At 44.6% G+C, this 27297-nt stretch overlaps 1 protein-coding gene across 1 annotated transcript in view; it reads right to left on the reverse strand.

The window, feature by feature from the left end:
* Positions 1-27297, reverse strand: part of sv (shaven) — a 93067-nt gene that overhangs the window by 3816 nt on the left and 61954 nt on the right. The window contains exons 3-10 of the mRNA XM_066737688.1: positions 24688-24853; positions 20615-20812; positions 9211-9485; positions 4765-4850; positions 4096-4405; positions 2579-2677; positions 1938-2168; positions 1360-1455 (exon numbers count right to left, since the gene is read on the reverse strand). Of these exons, the coding sequence (XP_066593785.1) occupies positions 1360-1455; positions 1938-2168; positions 2579-2677; positions 4096-4405; positions 4765-4850; positions 9211-9485; positions 20615-20812; positions 24688-24853 (1461 nt within the window). The remainder of the gene's footprint in view (positions 1-1359; positions 1456-1937; positions 2169-2578; positions 2678-4095; positions 4406-4764; positions 4851-9210; positions 9486-20614; positions 20813-24687; positions 24854-27297) is intronic.

Raw genomic sequence — 27297 nt, forward strand, 5'->3', positions numbered from 1 at the left:
ACGCGGGTAGCACGGATATCCATTTGCATAAAGCGTCGTGTAAAAATAAACGTCGCTAGTCTAGTATCAGGTGTCCGGTAAGAAAAAAATTCTTTATTATTCTTGAGATTCCGAGGGGGAAAACGCGTTAGCACCGAACTATCCGCGAGGTAGCTATGATCTTGCGAAGGATAGCTGCAAAACCAGACCAGACTCGATTCCGCGTGATAATAAATGCCTCGGAATATTATGGGACCAGCTTGATTTTATCTCCGCTCTAACAGATTACACGTTCGACTGTAATTATTGGAAATGAGTGCAGAAATGCAACCCGTTTTACTCTGATCCAGCCGGGTGTATAAATCTTGCGTACAATTTATATTTCGACGCGTTCCTACTTAACGCCGATAAAAACACTTTTTTTTAGCGAGCCAGTGTTTATCAGGATTTTAGAATGGCCTATTTACAGGCAACTAACGCTGATTCGTTACTTTTGCTTGTGAAAACGAGACATATTTCACTCATCGGCGTATTTGCTATTACAGGGATTACGATTATATATAGTATTAACCTGTGCACAAACGATAATTTTCAGTATTAGGTGTAATCTTGGAGTTTTTGTTTTTTTTTCTGTTTTTACTCGATGCGCAATTATTCCATGTCGAATCGAAAACTGTAGATAGACTGTGGAATTCGAAGGAGCAAATATTTACAATATGCAATTGTTAATTGAAAAAGGTAATTAGGCTTTGACTTATTTTAATTCGCAATATCGTTTTGGTGCTAGACGATAAATAACACTGTCCAGTTGTACATTATAGGAAATCCATTAAAAACTACGACGAATGAAAGAATTTTTAATCACTAATAACATTTTACCTAAAGGCTAGACATAATTTTATAGTATATCTACCTAGGGTTTTCAGGTTGGCACGTATTAATTGCACATTCGGTATAAAACTGCTTCATCACTTTATGATTGATGAACCAGTTAGCTGTCGCGGCCTCTCTCTCTCTCTCTCTCCTTCAAAAGAACGCATACCTATATATATATATATATATAAATTGTGTCCCAAGAATGAAACTGCATATAGATTTTTCATAATTATTATATAAACTCTTAGCATTGGTTTAATCTCTTTCGCCTATCGCTCGATGTAAAATTAACGAAGACAATTTGTTTTTTACGCTAATGTCTAAAAACAGCCGACTGACTAAGCATCATCGACCAATGTCAAAGAATGAGTCATTGGATGAGAGGAAACCGAGAGAGAAAGAGAAGTATCATTTACGTCGATACAATCGATCAAATTTCATGTTCTTTTTTTCCTTTTCAGTAGACCCTGATCTATTCGGTACTCATACTCACTGTTTACTTACTGAGCAACCCGCTTGTCGCTGCTCCATAGCCATATCCACTGTAAGGCGCACTCGAGTATTGAGAATAGGCCGCACTATACGCGTAATCGCCACCGCCTAGAAGAAGGATCGATCAAAAAATTACTTTTTACGATATTAAGACAAGCATCGTATACCGAAGAACAGAGCAGAAAACTGATGCAAAATAGTATAAATAAAGAAAGAAAGATCTCTTCCTCGATATCATTCAGTATGAGCATAGCTAACGCAAAACAAATTTAGATTATTATACTCTAATACAAATCTAAAAGCATCTTGAATATATTAAAAACAGTGCAACTACCGTCGCAGATGACTATTCACTTTACTTTATTATTCTTAAAACGAGCTTCTCATGCATCTCTTAAATGGAGTCGACAGGTATAAATAAGTTTATATATATACTTATTGAGACGAGCATGGCAGAAAAAACGAGGTAAACGGGAGTATAAAGAGAGAAAATATTCGGTACAAGTTCGGGTGTATTAATACGGGTGTGGAAGGAACTTGATGGGGGGTGAATTAGAAGTTAAGGGTAAAGGGTTTTCGGTTAAACTCACCTGTGGCGTAGTGTCCGAAACTCGGAAGCATGGTCGAGTATGGCGGTATTGCAGAGGCTACCTGGGGCTGGGAGACCGGCGGCTGCAACACCGTCAGCCCGGGATCCCCTCCTGGGGTGTTGGGGGCCGCGGGGGTGGCGTTCGTATCGTTCTGCAACGATATCGGAGGACTTTGCTCACCCCCGCCGGCCCCCACTCCTACATACGAGACTGCGACGGTACTGCCCTCCGCTACGCCATGCACAACACAACACAACATTCGTATCATCTAGCACTATATAGCTAACGGTCAGCCGCTTACGTTTAAAGCTAGAAATTCTTATGCTCGAAAATAGAAAAGCCAACGATCCATAGGGAAATTATCGTTAGTACCGAAAATTCTCTCTAGACTCGAGAGTTCAATTATATATATATATATATTTCCCACTGGAAGTGTCAAGCTTTCTCCCTCCTATTACAAATTCTTTCACAGTCGATCGAGGAAGTTTGCATGAAAAATCGTGCAAAAGAAGTTATAATATTCGGACCAGTGGCTGATCCAGCGAGGAGGAAAATCTCTCACATGCTTTTGAGCTTTCGGATGGAGGAACGTTGAGAGGTTTGCAACGTTAAGATATATATTTCAGAGGTGGCGAACTCACCGGTGGTGTGGTAAGGAGACATGTTAGCCCCGTCCAATGTTTGGCTCAATTTTAGCTCTTGCATCGTCAGTGGCGCGAGCGGCGTCAAGGTACCACCTGCTATTAATGAATGCCCAATTGTTCTTCGTTATTTCTCAATAATGCTCTATTTCATATAGCAAGCCAGTCGGAGATCGCGCAGCGGAACGTATAAATTCTTCGTCTAATTATTTATCAGACGATTTATGCCTAAAACGTTTCGTTGGCCAAGTTCAAAGTCCCGATACAGGGGCAAGTTTCGGCAGACTCTTTCCCTGCAGCGAGATACAATTTTTCACGAGTTATGGGATTAATGGCGCGACGAGCAGTAATAAGCCGTGCAATCGTCTTACACGGTTAACGTCGTCCTTCAAAATTTCGTCGATCCTAGCTAAGATGCGCGATTGAATTTCATGAGATGAAGACATCGTTACACGCTTCGCTTAGCTTCCTTCCGAACGACTTTAACTAGAAAGAATTCGGCTTGGTCCACTTGATCCGATCCGCTCGAGCTTCTCTCTTTTCAGATCCCACTCCGGCTTTTTATCCGCTACTTGCATTAGCAGGCTTTTACTCACGAGCGCGAACGTTCCACTACTGATCGACCGTCTTGTGGGATGTAAAGTATAAAATTCAGAGACAGACAGAAAGAGAGAGAGAGAGAGAGAGAGAGAGAGAGAGAGATATGTATAGAGATGTAGAGGAGGAGGGGGAAGAGTGTGACGAAACGAGATTTTGCACGAGTTTCAGGTGGATATAAATGTCGTATTTATATAAAAATTAATTTGTCGAAAATGAGCCGTGAGAGTGAAAAGGTATATGTATATATGAGTAGGGAGAGGTAAAAAGGTGAATTCCCCTGAGCTAAAAAGTATAATACCGAGCACCACTAGTGGAGCCTCCGCCACCTCTTTTTGGGTTCAGTTGTTGCTGACTGAGAAAGGACAGCTCATGCATTATTAAAACCATGTATTTAGCCGATATGGGTATGCAAAGCAAGCCGCGTAAGCCGCAATAATAAGCGTGAAGGATGTAGGAGGGAGGGGGTGAAAGGGAGCATTACCCAGGATTTTCCCTGGAGAGGAAGCGAGAGGCTTTTGCTTCGAGTTGGTATGAATTTTCTGAAATCGAGAACAGGGAGAGACAGAGAGCTTACGTGCGTGTTCGTGTCGTGTGTGCGTGTGGGTGTGGTAGGAGGATGAATGGCGGCAGCAAACACCGATATACTCTATCCATATGAGCGAGGAGAAGGAAGAATTAGGGGGAAGGAGGAGGTTGATTTTCAGGGCAATGTTGCTCGAGGAGGTATATTTACCCCACCCGAGGACGCTTTTCGTTACTGTAGGAGGGTTGACACTGAGCTTGGGATGTATGGTACGAGTGTGTACGTGTGTGTGTGCGCGCGGGCGTCCGTCTGTTAAAGAGAGAGAGAGAGAGAGAGAAAGAAGGATGTAAGGCAGTATTAGAGTAGAACGGTATAAAGAGTCGTCGGCGCTTACCTATGGTGCCCCCTATGGGCGGAGTGTAGAGATGCGGAGTTTGCGCCTGCGTCATTGTGCTGATGGTGCCCAGGGAGTCGTAAAGCTCCGCGGAGGTGGCAATCGCGTTCCCGGGGAATCCTCCGTGCTCGTAGTAGTTGGCTCCAGCGCCTCCCCCGCCACCTCCTCCATTACCACCGCCGCCACCGTTCCCTGCACCACCGCCACCACCACCGCCGCCACCTCCACCGCCTGCCGCTCCTCCGCCTCCACCACCCAGCTCGCTCAGGAGCTTGTGCTCGTCCTTGATGCTCCATTTACTCGACCACAGCTGCAACACACAAGGTGCAACGATGAACCGGAATTCGCTCGAGCGTAAGCTCAACCTCCGCAAGCTTTCCAGCCTCTTAAGCTGCCGAGCAACATCCAACTATCCAATTGCCCTCCCCCACCCCCTCCTCCACACTCCAGAAACCACCTCCAACATCACCCATATCCAACTGCTCGCCCACTTTCATCCCAACCCACCCTGTATAACCGTACTTCTCTCTTCAACTAAGCTATATATATATATATATATATAGATTCTTTTTCTTGCAGAATTTATATTACTGTAATATGCTGGTAAATATAACAAGCGTAAAAATTCGTTTTTCGTCCTTTCGAGTTTAAATGATAATTCGAGCTTACGTTCGAGTAAAGTTGGTCTCCGTTGTAATTGCTCCTTTGCCTCTTCAAGTCGTCCTCGGGATGATCGCTCAAATCACGATTGTCATCTGGAATAAAAAGTAATACATGAATTTCTATTTATGCCATTTTCTTTTCTTTTTTTTTTCAACAATTTTCCCACGACTGGGAAGCGCATATCATTCGTCGAGTTTAAAATTTAACAATGGCCAGTCATGCGGCACAGGCGGATTATTGCACACGTTTCATAAATACACGCGTACAGCGAACGCTGATTTTTTTCCGATGTGCGAGCCACGAGGTAGAAATGGCAAAAAGCAAGGCACAAATTAAACGAGACTTGGGAGCTAAATTGAATTTGCCTGGCTGGATGGACCATCCAGCCAACTACCGAGTTTCCAATACACCTATACACGCTATATTATATCTGCATTCCCTCTATATACACGTATCGATAGAAGCAATTTCGATTGGCCATCACACGACTCTCCATTTACCTTTGTATCCTCTTTAAATTGCTTCACGACGCTTCGATTATTTCAAAAATTATTTTTCCCTCGCTTTCTTAAATGCACGTTTAAATGTGTGTGCCCTTATACGTGTTATTCAAAATTTATAATATAGAACAGAGAGCTGCAGTCTATCGAAACAATAATACACAATTAACACGAGGCGTATGGTTGAGAGATAGAAGACTCGGAGTGGGAGAATAAGGAATAGGAGGGGGGGGGGGTGTATTATTAGCATCAAGACACGTATTAAATGTGTTTCTCCAATTAAATTGAATGGACGGACTCGCGGTGGGTGGGCGGTCAGGGCACGTAGAGACTGTGTGTATGGCATTGATAGATAGAGAAACAATTTCGATTCCATTATACGTCTTTATTATCTCGCGGCCATCCTGTCGGTTTAATATAGTAAGCGAGCTGGTATGTGGCGCGAAAGCTATGGGTGAGTGGGTGGGGTGGGTAGAGGGTTTTACTGGGACAGAGCGAGCCAAGTGGAGAGAGTATATGGTCCAACGTTCGGGTATCTCGAATAATTAAATGACCATCCGAGGGTAGATGGGGGTGTGCTAGCATAGGGCTCGTTAAACCTTCCTGTCAAGTTGTGATTGTCCGACTGGCCGGTCCACTGTCCTGACTCCCGACTATTCGAGCGGGCGGCTTTTGGTAGGGTTTCATCCTGAACCGCTATAAAATCCCGTTTGAAACTCGACTACCATCAGCCACCGCGACCCGCCAAACCAGGACTTGCTTGAATTTTACGATCCGATCAACCAAGCTCAACTTAGGAGAGAGAGAGTGAGAGGGGGGGGGGGTTTAAATGTATTCGTGTGTGTGCACGAGAGAGAAAGACAGGCGTTATTCGAAAGCAATTGAGTCAATGTTAAGCAATACAATACATGGGTAATAATGGACTTTGGGGTGAATCTGGTCCCATGTCCCCTTCGGAGGGGGATGCAGGGGAAAACAGAAACAGAAATAGAGAGAGAGAGAGAGAGAGAGAGAGGAGGAGGATGGGGCAGACCGGGATTTCGGCCTTTGGAATTGTATGAAGGGCAAAAGCGCGCAGATGTAACGCGACAACAAACAGCCTCGATAGATTGCAATGCTTCCCTCGAGAGCTTGTTCGTAAATTCGTAATAAGTTCCAGGGAGACCCAACATTCCACCTCAATCGTCCAGAGCATAAATAACCGTTCGAACAGCCAAGATTTTTCAGTTTTTTCTCCTCGCTACTTTAAATCATCATTCGTTTATCCTTCTCAAACGTGTATTATAGTTTACGAGAGGAAATGAAATTATTGGAAAAATCACGTATATATTTTGAAAGATGGGGAACGGTGGTGCAAGGTTGAAATTCAAAGAGTGAATTTGAGGACTCGTGGGGATTGAAGGAAGGAAGGAAGGAAGGAAGGAAGGAAGGAATGAGACGAGGAGGAGGAGGAGGGGGGGGGGGGAGGGGGTAGGAAGGGAGAATGAAAGGTTGGAAGAGAGGATGGAAAGAGGAAGGTTGGTACTAGATCGATGATCCCCCTGGAGGTGTATGAAGCAAGAAGGTAGGGAGGAATGGGGTGGAGTGGAGTTGAGTAGAGTGGAATTCAAAGGAGGGTGGGAAAGGGGTGGATACTAATGTGTCGTTGAGGTAGAAGCGGCTGTGGTCTGTGAAGTTCATAATCTAATACGTACAGAGTTCCCTCCTACTCTCTCTCTCTCTCTCCGTTCCCCCAACGCGACGGCTACAAAACACTGAGTGCTCTCGCCGCGGACGCGACCACTTTTCAAACCGCATGTCGCCGCACTCTTAATACGATTATATCGAATTACCCATATATCGCCACTCGCGTATCACCGCTCCACCAACACAACGCTACGCCCCTCGTGAAAATTATCGACAACAATTTCTCATAGATCTTGCAAGGAGAGGAATTCGGGAATGCCATATTGCAACAGGGATTGTGCTATGCTACTATATATACGTACTATATACTCTATATTCTACTCTATAACGAGCCCGGCAAACTTCTGAGTGTCCTTATCACGACTACTTTTTAAACCGCATGAAAAATGTACCGACAGTTATTTTCCACAGTTCTTGGAAAAAGGAAGTTTAACGAGCAAAATCATGTGAAATATATCGATGAAGCTATGATTGTTCTTTGGAGAAAATGCTAAATTTCCAGTGCTTTCACCGCGACTAATTTTAAGGTAGTAGTCTGGTAAATCGACCGGTTTTGCATGGTATTTTTCGGGAATTTTTTTGACTACCTAAATGAAATGCAAAAAATTTGAAAATCTTATATGTCGTTAATACTATATTGAATTATAAAAATTTTTTTTTTTTTTAATTTTTACGATATTTTATTTAAATTATATGGGGTCAAAGTAGGTGAAAACTAAAAAACATGTGCTGCTGGCCCGTGAGGTATCTCCAGTTTGGGTAATCGGAAACAAAAAAATGCAACGGATTATTGTTCAGTAGGATTGTCATTCTGGCAGGTGCTAGAAAAAATTAATTTGGTTGAAAAATAATAAAATGGCGGACTTCGAAAGAAAAATATACAATTTTTTAGTGTAAATTGGGCTGTAAATTGAAAAGTAATGAATGAAAAACATTGATTCTAGTACCTGCCAGAATTACAGATGTGTAGAACAACCTGTAAAAATTTCAGCACGATCGGTTCAACAGAAAATCTGTTATGCCTCGGGCCGACCGAGAAAACGTGGTTTCGAGAAAAACGCGTTTAAAGTTTGGCTAACAGAACTTTCATCCTCACACTAATCGTCGATCCCCGGTGCGTGCAACAAGCTTTAGGTCTCTTCATACGTGTCAAACGCGGGTATATCTGGTTATATCCTTTCGTATATCAAAAGGTAAACGAAACTTCAAGGAAATATAAAGGTAATGAGTCATAATAGTGAGGAATAACCGTTAGCAGCTGTCATGCACCTTACAGCGTTCAATTATGCGGCGCTCTCTAATATATGTTATATCTTTGTTAATATTTTGAATATCGGGTTAAAATTTATACACCATATTCTCATGTTAGTATACTATCGAAATATGAAAAAAAAATTTTTTCGACCCAAACAACCAGATTACTACCTTAAAATCACGTAATATGATCAAAATTTTAATCCGTTTATACATAGAATCATTCGTATCAAAAATCGTACACACCGATATTAAAGCAACCGTCAATCCCTTTTTCCATCGACAGAATTCTCATGAAAACTATCAAAAAATTAAGCAACGTTTCCAGCAGTTTGAAAGAAAGTAAAGGGATGGATAAATATGAAAGAGATATATCCCTATAGGGTAAAATACTACACTGCACTGTAATGCATCGTACATTATAATAATAATAAAAGAGTAGGAAGGAAGACGCGAGAGGGTGGGGTTGGAGCTCCGTGTTCCGTTGGGAGCGTTGTTGGGGGTCACGTGGCCACGGCACGTGTCAAGAATATTTCGGGAAGCGTTATTCACGCAACGACAGCAGAATGAATCGCGACACGTGCTGCGCGACGTTTGACTGATAACCTTGGTGCGTGTGTGGCTAATCTTGGTCCAGCCGCGACGACCTCCGCTCCCGGAGCGAGCGAGCGAGTTTATTGCTCGCAAATGAGCTGCGGCGCTGGCGAGCGAGCAAAAAACCATTCTGAAAAGCTCCTTTTTACCAACAGTCGTCTTGACGAGCTTGAGAAAACGTAATAAGTTGGTGAGAATAAAACCAAGAGCAGAGAAGAGTTATATACTATGGAGGAGAGAATACGGGGCTCTGCACTCAAAAAGAAGATCCGTATCTCTGTGTGTATATATATATATATATACGAATGAGTTCCATGACACGATGCATACAGTACACACGACTGTTACAAGATTAGATAACAACACACATAAATGGAGAAAAAAGATTGAATAATAATAATATAATACAATAACGTACCATCGTCCGATCGTTTTCTCTTGATGCTATTGCCATTGGGATCCTGATGATGGGCAGGAATGCCGAGTATGCCGCTGATACTGTAGGCGTTGGGTGCCGCTGCTGCCGGGTGACCCGCCGCCGTGGCAGGTGCATGGGCTATCACCGAGACCGAGCCTCCCGATCCTGCTTGACCTTGTGGCTGACCTTGCTGCTGCTGTTGCTGCTGAGCCTGCTGCTGCTGCTGCTGATGATGCGCGTGCTTTGCCTTCTCCGCCGCTTTATTCCTCACGATCCTACAAAAACAATTATCCACTCAACTCTTTTTTATCATCGTAAATTTTTACTTGGCCGCCAACGTCATTGGGCGCGCACCGCGCAACTTTTTTCCCCATTATCGTTGCTGCGCACAGTCTTGGCTTTATCACCGCGCGCGAGCCTGTCGATATAATACGCTATATATATATATGTATATACGTACTTTCAATCTGGCCAAATGATAAATAGACGCGGGAGTCAGGAGGTCAGCCGAGTGATTAATTACGATTACTCGGGTCACTTCCCGCAGCATTATTGGCTCCGACGTGCATCTTACCTACCGCCGCGCGGCACGATGTTCACGGATCCAGCGCGCCTCCTTCATTCACCCATACACGATCGCTCTCGCTAATATCTACAATGTCCTCGCTCTTGCCTCGAATTGCTCCGTGACTCTGCGCTACTATCACCTAGACCTATTCTAATCTATAATGGATCTTCCTGTATCTATAAATTTATACGCGTGCCTATTAATTCTTATATAGCGTATCGTATACTGTATATATATATATATATATATATATATAGAGGAGAATACGCGAGCCAGATGATGCTGAGTTTGCAGACTACCTATATAAATACGGTGTACAGCGTGGCTCGTATTATCGTTTCCATTCCTTTTTTCGCCTCCACTTTTCTACTTCTGTCCCGTTCTTGACCTTCGTGTGGGTATATATACGGAGGACTGCGAGAAATGCACCGAGAGACGGCTTATTATCCGTGATATATCGTGCGTGTGTGCTTTCAATGCTCGACCACACGACGTCGGTATCAATTATCTTGGCTGTGTTCGCAGCGTTGCTGTTAATCTCTGTGGCAACCTCGTGGCAACCGGTCCACATTGCGGAAGGAGCCTCCGTCTAACGTGCTGAGGCGCCAACGACCGATAACTTACTCTACCCCCCCCCCCCCCCCCCCCCACGCCTCCCCTCCCTTATCCAACATTTCCATTCCCTTTTAATAAATCAAAGCTTTCCAATTTCAATTCTTATTGCACAATCGACAGCGGGTTGGAAAGAGAAGCGATCGAGAAGAATTTGATGAATCCTTGTAGCTTATATATTATTATTTGTTAGGTGAATCGTCACTTGCAAACTCCAATCGGACTTCGCGATCGGATCTTCGGGTTGTGGAAGAGGAGGTAGGAGGGGGAGGAGGGAGTAAGTTAGAGACACGTTGGAGAATCATGATAGCACGAGGCAAGATAAGGAAGAGCTATTCAAGGATTAGAGTTGGGTGAGGCATCGAATCCTGTTCCTTCCTATACGTAAGCGTACAGTTATTTCGACTTTGAACCGGTTTCGGACGATCACGGGTCAACGGAATGGGCATGGTACGGTTCCGTAATGAATCGGCATTAAGCCCATTCCTTCTACACGGCTTGTGTTTTGTGGGCTGGGTAATCGCGGGGGTGCGAGCAACAGCGATCAATCAGATGACACCTGTTGCCGAACCTCCCCTTGCTCGTTTGCCACCTTCGCCAATTCGCAACAATTAGCAACGATCCTTATCAAGCTTACCTCTAGGGTCCCAACGACCATCCTCAATCGTTCGGCTTATCACGCGTCACACCTCGTTCCACACAATTCCATCACCCATATGACCCCATCGTCTCTAATTAAACCGAGGGGGAGGCCGAGCCAGCTTTACGATAATCGCTGCCATTTTTTATATTCGAAGATGTAATAATTGTCGCTGAACTTTAATATCCGGTGGTTTACAACTGCGAGCAACAATTATTATAATCTTGCAGGTATTTGTACAGGAAGGAAAAATTAATGCACGCGATAAAGTCAACGAGAAATAAGGGTATAGCTGTTTTCGTGCAGATATCATCGGCTCAAGAATGGCGTGAAATAGCACGAAGGCTCGTGATACAATTGGATAATAGAGAAATGTTCCGACGAAACGCGTCGCACTAATATTCCCGTGTACTCTCGGTTGCACAGTATATATATTTCGCCTTGCGTCCCGACAAGGGATATAAACAAGCACATAAAAACGGATAAATGAGCTTAAATTTGCAATTTTATTATCTTCTCGCGTCGTTCTTTAAAGTTATGGGTGGACAGTAAACAATAATCTTATTTATATGCGACGATTCGCCTTTGGTGCATATGCGCAGCGAATTTTAATACAGCGAGTAACGAACGGTAATCGATGCGGTTGAGGTTTTTTCCAATGAGATTTGAGAATTTGTGGGTAGGGGAGGGAGCGGGGTGCTTTGCAAGCTCGATCGAGTCGATATTTTGGTGGAGAGTTGCATGTGTGTATGTGTGTTGTGTGGTGGAGAAAGCAGCACAATTTGAGGAGGACTTGGCTCTCACGGGCGAAGCATTGCCAATCTGTGCTAAAGCGAGAGAAAGCATAGGGGAGGAGGGTGGGTGGTTGGTTGGTTGCTTGGCTGGTTGGTTGGTTGGCTGGCTGGTTGGAAGATTTTCCCTTCTAGAAACTTGCACGAGGAGAGGAGAAGGTGGTGCCTGCTTCGCAGTTGAATTATGAGGGTAGAGCGTGTCGGAGGCGCCACGTGGGAAGAAACTATGCCTCCCCTGGCACCATCGGATCGCTCCCTAACGGCCACTCCTCAACCAAACTGCTCAGCTACCTACTCAAGAGAAGTAGGCGCAACCTACCCGCCTCTTATCCTTAAATTGCAAGCTTTTAGGACACTTTGCTTCGCAATAACAAGAAACTTTCAACTCAAAGGGGTTACCTTTAAAGCGATGCACCCAAAATAACCTATACTTCTTTCTCAAAATATATATCCTTCAGCGTAAATTCATTCCCACAAAATCCTTCAAATCGCATATTTTTCAAATTTACAATTAGTTTTCTAAATAATTTATAAATTTGATAAAACCGTCTAATGATTTTTCAAGTTTTTCGAAATTGCTTCCATTGAGCATATTGCAATATTATATACCTATACATTAAGATTGTCTACGATAAGACATTCTTCAATTATTTTGTTACGAAGGGAAGGATACACACACTCACACACACACACACATTGGACGCAAAGTTGTTATGGGTTGGCAATGAGATTGGTGAATTTGTGACTACCGGGTAGCATTATTCCATACTTTGCCATCGTTCGACATTTCCATCGTTCCATCTTCCCGCGGAAAGAAGCCAGATCTAACCAACGCGAGGAGATGGAAGGGAGGGGGGGGGGGCGGTTTGGTATACTTGCCTCGGCTGAACCCTGCTCGTGGAACCACAAACTTTAATGTTGGCATTACTTTTATGCGCGACTTTATGCCAAGTATCCCATCAAATATATGACCTGCGCTCCTGCGCTTCCCGGGGGCGCACCCCCCCCCCTCCATCCTCTCACTCTCTCTCTCTCTCTGTCTCTCCCTCTCACTCTACCCAACCCAGCGCGGCGCGTCTAAATTATTGCGAATAAAACTTTATACTCAAATTACCTCCACGCTAACTTTATCGCATTTCGCCGCTGCCGCCGCTGGGGCTGACTCCCTCCCGATTCTATCTCCACCTCCTCCCCCCTCGCTTTAACATCCCTCGACCCACACAGACTAGCTCCCAGCAACGATAACTACAAAGATTTAAACTATTCTCTTCTCCCGTCCCTTTTAAGCGTTTCGCAATTAACATTACAGTCTTTGCCATTATATATAGTTTCTTCATAATTAACGTACATTATTTGGCATATAGAGCAAACGAAAGGTGAAAACAAGCCTGGCGACAGGAGAATCAAGCACCTAGACATGTGCGGTGCATTAGGACAGAGCTTTAAAGTTATTATGTGCTATTATAGCGGTTCTCTCTCCGACAGGATCTTCAGGGATTTCGGGGACTTGGCACAATTTAGGACGGTCCAGAGGCAGATGCTACGAGCTGGTGCGGTCGCGTATAACTTTGCAGCGGAACTCCTTTCTCGTTAATCCAGAGAGACAGAGAGGGAGAGGGAGAGAGAGAGAGAGAGAGAGAGGAAGGGAGAGAGTGTCGCGGTTCCGGCGCACTGTAGACACAATACGGGAGTCGCTTGGCGGCCATTGTACGGCCTTCAAGAGCGCACAATGCCTGGAAAAGGTGTATCCTGATATTCCACCATCTCTTGCCTACCGTGCCAACCCTCTAATGTAGCTTTTGCTCGCTCTCTCCCCCGCTTTCCTTCTCCCTCTTGCTCTCCAGAAATCTCCCATGATATTTATATAAACATATATCGCTGCCCTTCGTTCGCTCGAAATTCGCCATTTTCCATATATAATACCAATAATTACACCGAATACCCAGGAGGCCGTTAAAAACACCTTACAGATTTAGTGTCCTTCTCGTGCTAAATTGTCTAAATAATGAAAATTTCTACTTGGAATATCGCGGGGAGAATTTGCTCGGAGACGATTTGCATTTTTATTTGCGAAATAAAAAGACGGGTATAATCCACGTTGCTGGAGTTTGCATGGGGCCACAATGACGGGACTCTTGACTCTGGAGAATTTGGAAAATTGCCACATTGGTATCCGGTGGTCTCCTCGTATACATACATGCATGGGACGGTTCGTGGAGGTTTCGTTCGGAGTGCTGGGGTAGATAGAAGAAGAAGAAGGGGGGGGGGGTGATGGCGCGAGGCAACGCTACCCCTAGTACCCCAATACGCGTCCTAGCCGCATCCCAGTCATTTTGATGAAGTGCCCGAGCGACCGGACAAGTATATTATTATATCTCAGGATGCAGGACGCATTGTCAAACACAGCAGCTGTCACAGTCGGCCAGGATCCGTACACACGAACAGCTATATTAACTGTATAAGGTCCTCTCGTATCTCTCGTTATAAATGTGTGTATGTGTATGTACGAACGTCACGGCTTCTTGTGTTTGTTGGCGATGAACGTATCCTGCACAAAAGGTGCGCAGCCAACAATACTACCGACGAGTCAACAGTCACGGATCCTCCGACTAAACACAATGTAACGCGCGATTTATAATATATCGCTTACTGCCACTCACCCCCTGCCGATCCGCCATGGGAAGTCAAGGGGATCATGCACCAGAAAAACACCATTATACCTTCGTTTTACCTCTCTCTCTCACTCTCATTCCAATATCCTATATCTCACTTGGGACCCTGACTTACCTCGAACATCATCCCTTTCGTTCTCCTAATCAATATCTTCCTAAATTAATTCTATCATTTTTTATCGTCAATATATATATATACATACTTGCACAGAATTATCGTTGTATTCATATATTTAATTTACTCCGCATTGATAACGCGTCGAGTTTGGATTTTTACATTTGTAAAAATCTTTCTAATAAAATTGTCAATGTGCAGCAGAGCCACACGGCAATTGTTAAACTAGTAAAATGTAACTTTTTGTTTCGATGCTCAACAATTTACAAAGCTTCTATACTTTGGGTTTTTTATAGTCGAGGTAGTATATAGGAAAATCGCAGCAGCGTTGTCGTATCTCGCGTGTCGTGAAATCGATGATGGAAGCTGACGTCGCCATTTTGCGCCACGCTTCATTACGTTGCATGTTGTTCTAGTCACAAGTTGCACCGTAATATTTGATTACGTTTCTTACATTGGCTTCGTCATAGCCATTATCCAATTCACGAATCTACCATCAGGATAGTAAATACTGTTTTAACAGGAAATGTTTGACGAAAGATTTGGTGGAAAAAAATGAGAGGTATTCTGACGAGTAGTAGGGCGATGTCCGACAGGACAGTTCGCTTGAAAGTTCAAGTTGGCTATTGGAGGTCTCGCGGCTAGGAACAAAGGGGACGAAGCATTATGGCTTGGCCGAGTAGGCGACCATCCGGTTTCATTGCGGTTCCGTCTGTCCTCTGACGTTTCCACGGCAACCTGGATCTCGCGCATTTCGTGTTTCCCTCTCCCTGTATCTCCCCCCCTCTCTCTCTCTCTCTCTCGCGTTCCAACAAAATCCCTGTCGCCATTCTTACCCATATAAAAACTATAAAATCTAATCCGCAATTACAACTCTGAGCAAATCTGCTAAAAATCGATTGGTTCGAGATACACCCGGAAACACTTCTTTCGCAAAAAGGTCGATACGATTAAAACATATATATATATATATATTTGAAGAAAGAATAAAGTTAAAAAAGTCCCCCGAGATTTGGCGAGTCAAGCGGGGGGCGTCTTTGACGCCGAGTCGATGATAGTTAGTTGGGCGGATTCTGAAGCAGAGGGGGATCGGAGAGATCCGTAATTGTAACTTCATTTGAGGCTAATTTCGGGTAGAGGGTATGATGAAATGCGGTAATAATTGCGTTATCTAGACAAAGGACGGTTATGGATACGCGCCGCCGCTCGTGCCACCCAGCAGCACCGCCATCGCTCGCTTCTACCGAGACCGAAGCCGAAGCTGAAGCCGAATCCCCAACGCCGACTCCGACGCCGACGCCGACGCCGCGACGCTCGACATGGAGCATCATCCCCGGATCCTCCGCCCATCCCCAAGGCTACCGTCGAATAAGGTACAAGACCCTCGGTGCTGGCCTCCTCGCTTCCCCTTTCGCACAGCCTCGTTCACCCTTCGACCCGCCATCAGCCATCATCGTGCTTATTCTCGCTCCCCCCCCCCCCCCTCCCCCACTCCCTCTCGCTACCTGCAAATATGGTTGCTTCGACCAACTACCGCTACGAGGGATTCTCGCTCGTCGATATCTATCGCGATACAGAAACTGCAACTCCATTAATTCGTGTATGACACAGCAGAGCCCAAAATACAGCTCCTCGAACCGCCATAAAAATTCTATGTGGACGATTTGAATATTTTGGGATGCAGATATGACGTCACTTGGATCGGATGGACGAGGAGCGAGCAACAGGAGGAGAAGCCTCTCTCCGTCGAGGCACTTGCGCGCGCGAGCAGTGGAATGGCAAATATGCCGAGCCGGACTCTACGGTAGGCAGGCGTTATTTATGGCCTCGTGTAATTTAATAAGCGAAAGATGAAGAGGGAGATATTTCTATCCATCTATCTGTCTGTCTATATAGTGCATTATACGTGTATATGTAGAACGGGGAAAGAAGATACGGCGGAAAGGGAAAAGTGGCATGAAAGTAGCAGCTATATAGAGTGGCGAAGTGTGCTGGATGGCCATATGGCCGCAGGATGGCAGATCCTGCCAGATCTGGGGTGCGAAATGATATGGAAGTAATGGAGAGCACGATTCCCGTTCTCCCGTCCCGTTGGATATTCGGTCCACGAACGCCCGGGAGATCGAGACGCGCGATACTACACGGCGTAAACTGGCAGAAAGCACTGCTATACACCGGCTCCCGATGACAGATTGATACGATTCCTGCGAGATTCGTCGCGACAGATTTCCTACCAACTGTTCTCCAACGGTCAGGTCATTACGTCGAATTAAACTTGAGGGAGGACCAAGATCCATCATTCCGCACTATATATTCAACAGTCTCACTTGGCACCGATAATCGTTCAATTAAATCAAGCGATCTAATCAATTTGACAAATGTCGCATTTGCTCCTTCGAAATCTCCACCGACTGTGTGGAAAACTGTCGATGAGACTCGAGAGGATCCCCGTGCGTGGTGTGTATAGTGCGCGAGCGCGTTTCGCTCGAAAGACCTTTTGGAAGGTGGATGGTGGATGTTCGTGCAGGACGAGGGAGCAGCAGCAGCAGGAGGAGGAGGACTGGGACATGATTTGTATCGGCTGGAGGAATCTCGCGATGGGTTTCTGGGGCTATTGGCCCGTAGGGCTAAGACAAAAGGCATTCGTCTTTGGTTGTTTCGTGCTGCGGTTCTTCAGCGGGAACAACAGGAAGTCAAGGGCACTTCCTCCCCTCTCGGCCCCTTATAATATCGACTCGGAGGCCGCAGAAAGGCACGCGCCAGCTAAAACGGAAAGACGGAGCCTGCGAACTCGGCGTAAACCTCGCTCCTTATCGATCTGAACCACCGAGACTTCTCTTACCAATAGAGAGGGGGGAGTGGGAGAAACAATTTCCACATTATTTCCACGGTGCATTGAGAAACACCGCGAAACTCTATATATATACTATATACCATAGCTTCTTTATATATATATATATATATATATGTGTATGTATAGTGTGTATATTTGTGGTATAAAAAATCTGCAGCGATTTATATCGATATGAATCCACGGTGATCGAAGGCGAAGACGCTGGGTCCATTCGTCGTCATCGATACCGGACTTTTTGCAAGGTTAGAAAGTAGCCAGGAATCGGTCAATACTTACGCAACGTGGAAGAAAATTGCTCGATGTAAAGCGAAGCAAAATGCACGGTGATTTGGCGGAGACAAAATTCTATTGAGCCATGGGGAAAAAGATGAAAGTTTCGTGTCTCTTTCTCTGGTATCGGATCGGGTAAGAAGCCCCGAACTGTTAACGTCCAATCTTCGTCCCGTTTTTCTGCTGTTTTTCCGTTCAGCACGATTCCGTCTCATAGCCGGGATATATATAACTGTTATTTTTCGCCAAAGCCACTCCATTACCTCCTTCTCGTCGCTCGCTTTTTAAGAATCAACCCCCCCCTCTCTCTCTCTCTCTCTCCACCATCATCTCATTTCCCTTTTTTCTCTCCTCGCTCGTTTCTCTTCCCTGCCATGCCTTCGTTGCAAAGTACTCAAGCGCGCGGGCGCGCGATACATTATATTATCCGTATCATTATTTCCTTCTTGTAAAAAAAAGTCTACGGAAAAACTCGCAAAAATCTCGCAGCAGCCTCCTTGGCCTACCGTTTCGCAGATTTCTCTCTGAAATGAAATTAACGCGGTTGAGAGTAATGTGTTTTGGTGGGGCGAGACGCGTCGATTAATGCAAAAAAGAATCAAAAAAGAGAGTAGACACGTACGTATATACATATAAATTGGTCTTTTAAGTTAGAAATACATTTATTTATACCCGAAGTGACGCTATATACATATATATACTGTGAAAAAGAATCGGAGGTTGCTCGTGATTGGAAAGGGGAAAGAGACATGCAGGTGTGTGTATGTACATATAGATAAGGAGGGGTTACTAGGTAAGTATTCGCGGGGTAAGTTTTTCCAGGCGATCTGCTCTTCGGATTCAGATCAATACGCGCCATCTGGGCCTTGCTATGCCTCCTGGTATCGGGAGGTGGTGGGAGGTGGCAGAGGTAGGAGGAAGAGGAGCTTCGGAGAAGGAGGAAGCTACGAGGAGAGAGCTATGGTGAATATGAAGCAGTTGCAGAGAGAGAGAGAGAGAGAGAGAGAGAGCCAGATTGAGAGAACGTGCGGAGACTCGATGCTTCGGAGGTGGGAGAGTCACTCGAGCAACAAGCCACCAGCGAGCCACACCGCACCCTTCCCCTTCAACCCCTCCCACCCTCCCAAACGCTATACTTCTCCTTCCTCTCCATCCCTTGCCAATCCTAGACACATCTCGCCAACCTCACCCGAGCAAACCTCCATCCACGATTCTACCTTACGCCAAGGGCTTTCACGCTCTCGCGGCTATCGTCCAACTGACTTGCTTTTCCTCTCTCAGACACCCACATATACATACACACAGACACGTGGAAACGTTCGCGCAAAAGTCTCGTCGCAATACACAGGAAATTCTATTGTGTGTATTATTTACATTTTTTCTATTAAGAATATAACTCTTTCCCTCTCTTATTCATTAAAAAATAATAAAAATTGTTGCAAAGTACATCGATGGCTACATGGAATATTCCTCCTATAGGCAGATAAAACGGTTGTAAAAATTTGCTTGCGCGTTTCTCTTCAAGCGTGACCTTCGCGAACTACAGTCTCGATTTCTACAAGATAGCGATAGCTACAGAATGGAAATTTGCAAAGTAAAATCTTATATTTCATTTCATTTGTTCACCTTTTGTCTCGTTCAGCTACTACACTTTTTTTTTGCATAACAGGGAGAAGGTATTCGGGGGAGGTTTCGGAGGAAAACGATGGAAGCAGCGATCAAAGATGCGTCCTTACAGAATAAAAGCCTGCTGAATTTTCAAGGCCCCTTGCGTGTTAACTCATTTGCGTGCATTGCCATTAGTGGGTGGATTGTCGAAAATTGGATTAGTGGATTTTACACACGCACGTGCGTACATTTGTGTGTGTATGAGAGAGAGAGAGAGAGAGAGAGAGTTAAACTTGGAGAGAGAAAGAGAGAATTCGATTCGCATTACGTTCAATTTCATTATCGAGAGCTATAGTGGGAAAGCAGAGGGAGATAGTGTTTGAGTGTGTTGGGGACAAGAGTGTTTGGGGACAGGGCGGAGGTAGATAAGGTCTTAAGTAGTGGCTGATTAAATCTCGGGACATATGTGTGTCTATCAATGGTACCCCAGTGTCCCGTTTCATCTCACTCCTACCTAGTCATCCCTTTCGAACACTTGTAAACACCTCGTATATATATGCTCCTATATACGTTACGTAATTTTCCATTTCCCTCTAGCATCCACGACAAAAAAGTAAGAAACACGAACATTGTATGTACGCACAAATAATAAACAGAGCAAGGTGTTACCGATGAAATATCGAGAGGGAAGGATGATAATAAATGGTGAAAGAAATCTATATCGATACTTTGGCAAAATTGTTTCTTGCCAGTGAAGCGATGTTCGAAGGCTTGTGTATCGGTATAGGAGAGGGGGGAGGAAAATCGTTAAGTTTGTGCGGTGCTGATACGCTGTAATGTTGCCCCAAGGGAATTCTCCCTGTTTTCCAAAGGGCTCTAGAGCCCCTGTAGGTACAAACGTTCCGCCCCCGAAAGCCCTTGGTCCGCCAACGTAAAAACACTTGAATTAATCGGACCATTCCCGAAGGAACCTGCGAAAGGTCAATAGGATCCTGGTGGCAAGGGGTTTGAGCGGGGAGGGGGTGAGTGAAGAAATATATAGCGATTCTACACACTTATCTTGATGCACTCGTGGGGCTGAGCTACCCCTGACGAAAATTCCGTTTGTCGACGTGATAACTAATCGCTCCCATCGGTGATTGCTACCAACATATGCCGAAATCTCTCTTTTGGCCCTAATCGCCTTTCGCCCCGCTCTATTCAACTTCTCTCGTACATATATATGTTATAGGTTTTGCGTTTAGGAGGAGGCAGAAAAAAATGTTGAGACTTACCGGTTGATGGAGGACACGGATGGCACGTTGTCCTGCGAGCAGATGCCTTCGGCAAGCAGCCTGTCCCTGATCTCCCAGGCGAACATCGTCGGATTGTCCCTCTTATAATTAGCGATTGCATCGACCACCGGTGGCGTTGCCACTTTCGGCTTCGATCCTCCTATCACGCCAGCTTTGAAGCTTCCAGTTTCGTAATACCTGCGAGCAGAAATCGCACAACGGGCTCGTATCAATCCCACGCTCAAACGGACGCATGATATATTTTCGGGTATGGGAGGGGGGAAGGAGGGATTTTTAAACGTACGGTCCACGCTCGGTTGCGGTAACAAATCGTATTTGCCGGACGAACGAACAATTTATTCTCTTTTCTCCGTTTCGGCGGCGACTAGCTAGCGGCTGTTTTAAAACAAACGAGCGGAGCAGGAGTATATATGACGGAAAGAGAAGCGGCCCTTGAACCGGATGGGTGGTAACCTCGTGGAAACGCGAGGGCAATACATTTAGATGGCTGACGCACCCGCGCGATGCCCGATCGCGATTGCCTCGGCGTGCCACGCTCCGTGAACGCGCCCTTTGTGCCTAATTAGTTAAATAATATCTTCGCTCGTGCTTCGATTCAATTACTGCGGAAAGACCGCGATAATGGTCCGCCTGTGGGACGCCTTGATGAATGTGGATCCGCAGCAGCCGCCACCGCCGCTTCATACCCGCTATTTCTCACTCATCTCTCTTTTATTGCGCACGCTTTAACTACCTGCTGCTCTCTCTCTCTCTCTCTCTCTCATTCTATTCGTATTTCAATTCCTCTTCTCTCTGAAAAAAAAGCTCTTAATCTCTAGCTAGTGTATTTATATATATATATGTATTTATTGCACAGTAGCGCTCCGTGCGCGATCTTACGATCATTGTTTGCGAAATATTTGATGCATCGGCGACTGGAAAACAACGACGTCAAAATCTCGACCCTGCAAAATTAGGGACACCGTCGACCAAAATCGATTCGTCACGCTAGAGCGCGATTTTCGATGCTGCGCTTATATTCTATATGTACTCAAGTTTCTTCCCACCTTCTTCTATTCATTTTCAGGACAGGAATAATGTATATATATATAGTTGAGATTATTTTCAATATTATAATTAGTTTTTCATCGTTCAATTGCTTCACGCATGGTCCCTGCGATGTTTTTATAGGAGGACTGTAGAAAGTATCATGGAAGAAAGTAGAATGATGAATGATGAAGTTGGAAATTGGGTCCGCGTGGCCCCTTCGGAATTATGACGATTGTATTTGGCGCAAAAAGCCATTCCCGTTGCGCACATGGCAATACTCACCCCGTTGACATTTAGTCACGATTACGCTTCGCCCCCTCTGTATATATATACACACACCGTGAAATGCCCATTATTTTTCTACGAATTTTCAAATTGATCCCGACGTTACGACAGGGTTCGTGGCATTGTGTGTCAAGTTCCTCTTGCTGCCTGCTTTGCAATCACATTGACGAGTATATTTTTCATAAATTTTCCTAGTCTTTTTTTTTCTAATTTAATACAACGTGCTCGAAACTGCTCGCTATCTTATATATATATATAGTAGCTGAAATTTATCGTCGGATGCTGGGATATAAACTATGCAGAAGATCGTTACAGCAGCGTTGTTTGTAAGCAAGGCATGAGAAAAGTTTTGCAAGAGTTTCGAGTTGGGCCAAAAAGCCTGCTGAATTTACTACTATGCTATTTACCATTTTCTTTGTTGCAGGATACTGGCTGCTCTGACTTTATCAAAATATAACGAGAACGAGGAATTTTTAATTCGTGCTTGATGGTTACAAGTACTATTATACTATGGTATAATAATGTATGGTTTGGAGAAAACTCATTGACAGGGCAATTGAAAAGAAGAAAGGTTTTACCAGTACCGTAGATTAATGACTTTAAGTCAAAGTACTTTTGAAATAGCGAGTGTGGGAGAGAGAGAGAGAGAGAGAGAGAGAGAGAGCTACGAATAGAAAACGACAAAGCTAAAAGATCTTCTTTTGGTTCCTGGGAACAGACCTTAAAAAGCACTTTGTGCCTTCGCCGCGGTAGCCAGAAAAGGTTTTTCGGTCAAAGAGGGTGACTTGGAAGGAGGGTCGTGCGTGGCTTCTGCTCGTAGCTTTCAACACTACCACCACCATTTTATGGATTCTGCCTTTTTACAATTTCTATTCTAAACTCTCATTTAATAAACTCCGCGCCTCATACTTTTTCTACAATGCGATCTCGCTCATCAATCTCAATTCTTTTATTCGGCCCAATGGTGTGTTTTACAAGCAGAGCGGAATAACACGAGTGTGTGTATGGCAACGTATCGTTTACGACGGGGGATATTTACGTAAGGAGATTTCTATCAACAAAGCCAGCAATAATAATATAATAACGAGAGAGCGAATGGAGTGGGTTCCTAGTACGCAGACGGTTAAATCTCGAGTGTTACTTTGTAGCTGGCCGAGGTGGCCGTGCACGAAGAGCTTTCCTCGTACCTACATATATATATATATATTACTGTAATGATGCAGCGACGAGCTTTCGATAGTATACCGGCAAGATTTTTACAAGAAGACACGTTCCACGAAAGTGCAGACAGCCAGGCAGGACAGCACGCGTATTTAGCATAACGATTTGCCCAAATAGCTCAACGGTTAACGGCCAGCAGCTATACAACCTCTTAAGAATCTGTTCTAGCGCTGACAGCTTTTAGCCTCGTAAAACTCAATGCACGCGGAAACTATTCTCCAATTCTCGTTAACATTTCCATAATTTTCATTCGCAACTGTTTATGCCAAAATCCTTTTATCACTGTACTTCTCCTTCATACATTCGTCCATTTTCCATTCTCAGCTTCCGTTTGAATCAACTCATATATACATAAGAAAATTAAATTTACTGTAATTGTACGTAAAAAAATCTGTCAATTAATTTATTAAAATCAAATGTTTCAATCTTTGTTTCAACAGGAAGAACATTGTAAGTATAAATTCACAAGAAAAATTACGTTTTGTATTGTTGCAACATTTGTTTGTTTTGCTATCACTCGCAGATGACTTTCGTTACTTTAAACAAAGCTTGAACAACAGAACCTGATTCACTTTCTTAATATCGATCTGTCTTTAAGAATCAACCGTAAAAATTGCAAGATGAAACGCTTTCTCTTTAATAATTGTTAAACGTCAATAATGAATTGGAGGCTGCGAATACAGGATCGCGAGAGCATTTGTGATTTTGACCGAGCGAATTTCGAGCCAGCAGAACAAAGAGACCGAATCTAGTGGTAAATAATCGTGCGATCAAGCGAGCCTATTATGCGCGAATCGTGAAAGCGTTCCTCTATGCGACGATTCTCTATACATATACATATATATATATATATATATATATATATATATATGAGGGGGAGAGAACGAACGACATTTCGGGCCATCAAAACGCCACGAGGCTACCCGTTATACGTCGGAGGGTGGTAGAGGGTGGAAAAAACATGGAAACCGCATATCGTAGGACCCCAACAACGACGTCCATTCGCTTTACGAAAACTCTGCCCGCCTGTCTGCCTTCCTTCCGGTTTCGTTTTTCCTCTCATTTCGTTATTCCCAATGAAAACGTCTTTAATCCAATCGCGCGCAGGCCGCAGCACGCGCACATACACTCTTCTCCCAGGAGCCTCTCGAACCGGCCATCGATATATTTTATACGTATAACAATTACCACGAAACGTTCGTCACCGCATCATAAATCATTCGTTGTCCGGCGTATCGTGTTTCCCGCGCGTTTTGCTCGAGTTTCATGCGTCCATTCTCCGCGCGATTTATTGGGAGATGAGGAGAAGCTTGACAATTGGATAGATTCGTGAGAAATCTGCGCGACAACACGAGATTGTTCGTATATGAAGAAGAGGAGGAGGAAGAGGAAGAGGAAGAAGAGGAAGAAGAGGAAGAAGAGGAAGAAGAGAGAGAGAGGCAAAGAGGACAAGTGCGGTTGTAACGGGATGCGAAAAGGTAGGAGGGATGTTTTGACTCGGTTAGAGATATACCAACCTCGACAGTATCTTGGATACACAGCCGTGAGATACCCTGAGTTGCCTGGAAATGTCGCACGGTCGGACGCCGCTGTGCGCCAGCTCGACGATCCTCTGCCTGACTACATCCGGCAGTGGACGCCCGTTCACGAAGACACCGCCAAGCTGGTTAACTCCACCGTGGCCTGTAACAAACAAATCGATGCTTCCTTACTCACTGGTCATCTCTCTCCTCTCCTCGCTCCGGTTAATGCTCTTAATCAACGATCGATAATATATGCAGAGTCAATTATGCGTTATGGACGCACGCACCACGTCTCCATTAATTTATTGCTTATTTATATTCTATGCTGTGTATATATATGTGTGTGTGTGTATGTAGGGGATCTGCTATTCTCGCGCATTAAAGTGTACTAACGCGATGAGTGTGGCCCAATAGGCTAATGGAGGGTTCTGGACCGCGACATATGTCCTTTAGTTCGTGCCAGTGCACCGATCATTCGATGATCATCCTTGTCCAACTTTGTCTCCAGCCCCAACAATGAGATAAGTCGAGTACCAGTGCACTTCTGACTCGATCTAATTACGCCCCCGATTCCGAGCTCCGCCACCCCTGAGCCCTATATTTATTTCTCTGCGATTGAACCCTACAACAACTTCTTGATGCCGAACAGATACTTCGACTTTCCAAACTTACTCTGGCTCTGTTGCAGCGCTGTACAATTCTGGCGGTGTGTGCGATTGGTTAACTTCAACCACAACCACGATGCACCGTCTAGGCGTAGTACATTTCGCGAGAGACCGTAATAACTCCATCGGTAAAATGACTAATCGCGAATAGAGAAATTCTGTAGGAATTTCCAAGCATGGATTATTGCATCCTTCAGGATTCTTCTTATTCTCGCGGTTCTCCCAAAAATGTGGTTAAACAATATTTATATGGGAATTTTGCACGGGATGCAAATTAATTTCTCATCGAGCAGCGATATTTGCAAACTAAAACAGACGTTTTTCGCCGAAATGAAAAATTGAGCAGAGACAATATTCGAATGCGAGAGGATGAAGGTTCGTTTTTCGATAGCTGTTTGTCGAGGAAGAACAATGAGGATGGCTCGATGATCATTACTAGAAACGATAGACGCTTCCGGTCGCAAATCAATTCGCTCTCGCGTTTATGGTTGCATCCCCGTTGCTCCATGGCAGTCTGTAGCCTGTAGCCGGTAGTCAGGGGGATATATCGCGTTGGAATCATGGTGGCATTGGCGAAGCAAAAGCACCATGACTACCCTACGCGCACGCCGTCACGCCTGCTGACCACAACTATACGAGGGTCCAGTTCGCTCTCTACTAACTCTCTTCCTCTCCTCTCCTCTCCCCTTCCCACCACTCTTCTACTTTCCTCCCCCTCCCCAGGTCTTGCTGTTCTTCTTGGACCAACCCCCAATCTCCTCTACCCCTCCCGTCTCTACCCTTTCTCTCTATCTCTTTGCCTTTATCACCCTTTTCTCTTCTTTTTTACCTTTATTTTGATCACTTTTTTTATATCTCCCACTCCCCCCCCCCCCCCTCTTCTCTACCTTCCCGTTAGTAAGACAGTAGATTTCCCATATCTCTTTATTCCTCGAGAGCAACTGCACGTCACTTTTATCATACATACTCTCGACGATTGAATTTTTTCTCCAACGTACGTATTATTGATATACCCCAACTAAAAGCTAAAGCGATATTTTATTGTTCCTGCAGGTTTGTGAAGAATGTAATAAAGCTCACTGTCGCAAAGCTCTGTGTCTCCCGTTTCAATTATTCGCGGCTCCAATCAATCTCCTCGGAAAGAGTTTTGTATTCTTTTCACTGGGATTGCTTTTAGCATTAAGCAAACGCAAGGACTCCCCTCGTATTTTTTTTTATTCGAGGGATCGGACCGAGTTCTTCGTGAACGGACGCGATGGCCAAGGGAATTTGACGATATTGTCCGATCCAATTTTTCTCAACGACCAATGAAAACGAACCAGTGATACACACGGCTTGCTCGCTCCGTGGCCCTGATGGCCGCACACGTATCGCTGTCCCGACAACTTTCATATATAGATTTCCGTGCAGTCACTCGATATTTCTCTCAACATCGCACACTGCTTTCTTCCTGTATTACATTACTAACATCCCTCCTTGCATACTCTACCCACGCGTATTTCAATCGTACAACGGATCCTATCTTTATTGTTATACGCAACGTCCTGTAAAACACAAATCTGTAAAACCAAACATTATTTTTAAAACTTTATTTTCTCTTTTCTCTCATTTTCCCGCCACTACAGACTTTTGACAAACGTTTTGATACAATTGACCTTATTTCAAATTTTTAGCAAAGCGGAAAATCTTAGAAAGGAATCCAAGATCCGTGTAAGAAAAAACCAAAAAATCATCAAGAATCTCGTTCTTTCCAGAACCCAGAAGGAGGGATCTAGGTTCGCGAGTGACTCCTACGCAGCGAATAGCGACTGCGGCGTTCGTTTTTGTCAATACCACACCGTTATGTAGAACGATCATCGAAGGCCACAGAAACTCCGTTTTTCCAATAGGCGAGATCCTAACATCGAGCATTGTCACGTTGCTCGAAAGATCAGAAGTA

The sequence above is a fragment of the Prorops nasuta genome, unplaced genomic scaffold, assembly GCF_024137725.1.
Source record: "Prorops nasuta isolate Cenicafe-Biocafe unplaced genomic scaffold, Cenicafe_Pnas_1.2 PNAS00018, whole genome shotgun sequence".
NCBI classification, from domain to species: Eukaryota; Metazoa; Arthropoda; class Insecta; order Hymenoptera; family Bethylidae; genus Prorops; species Prorops nasuta.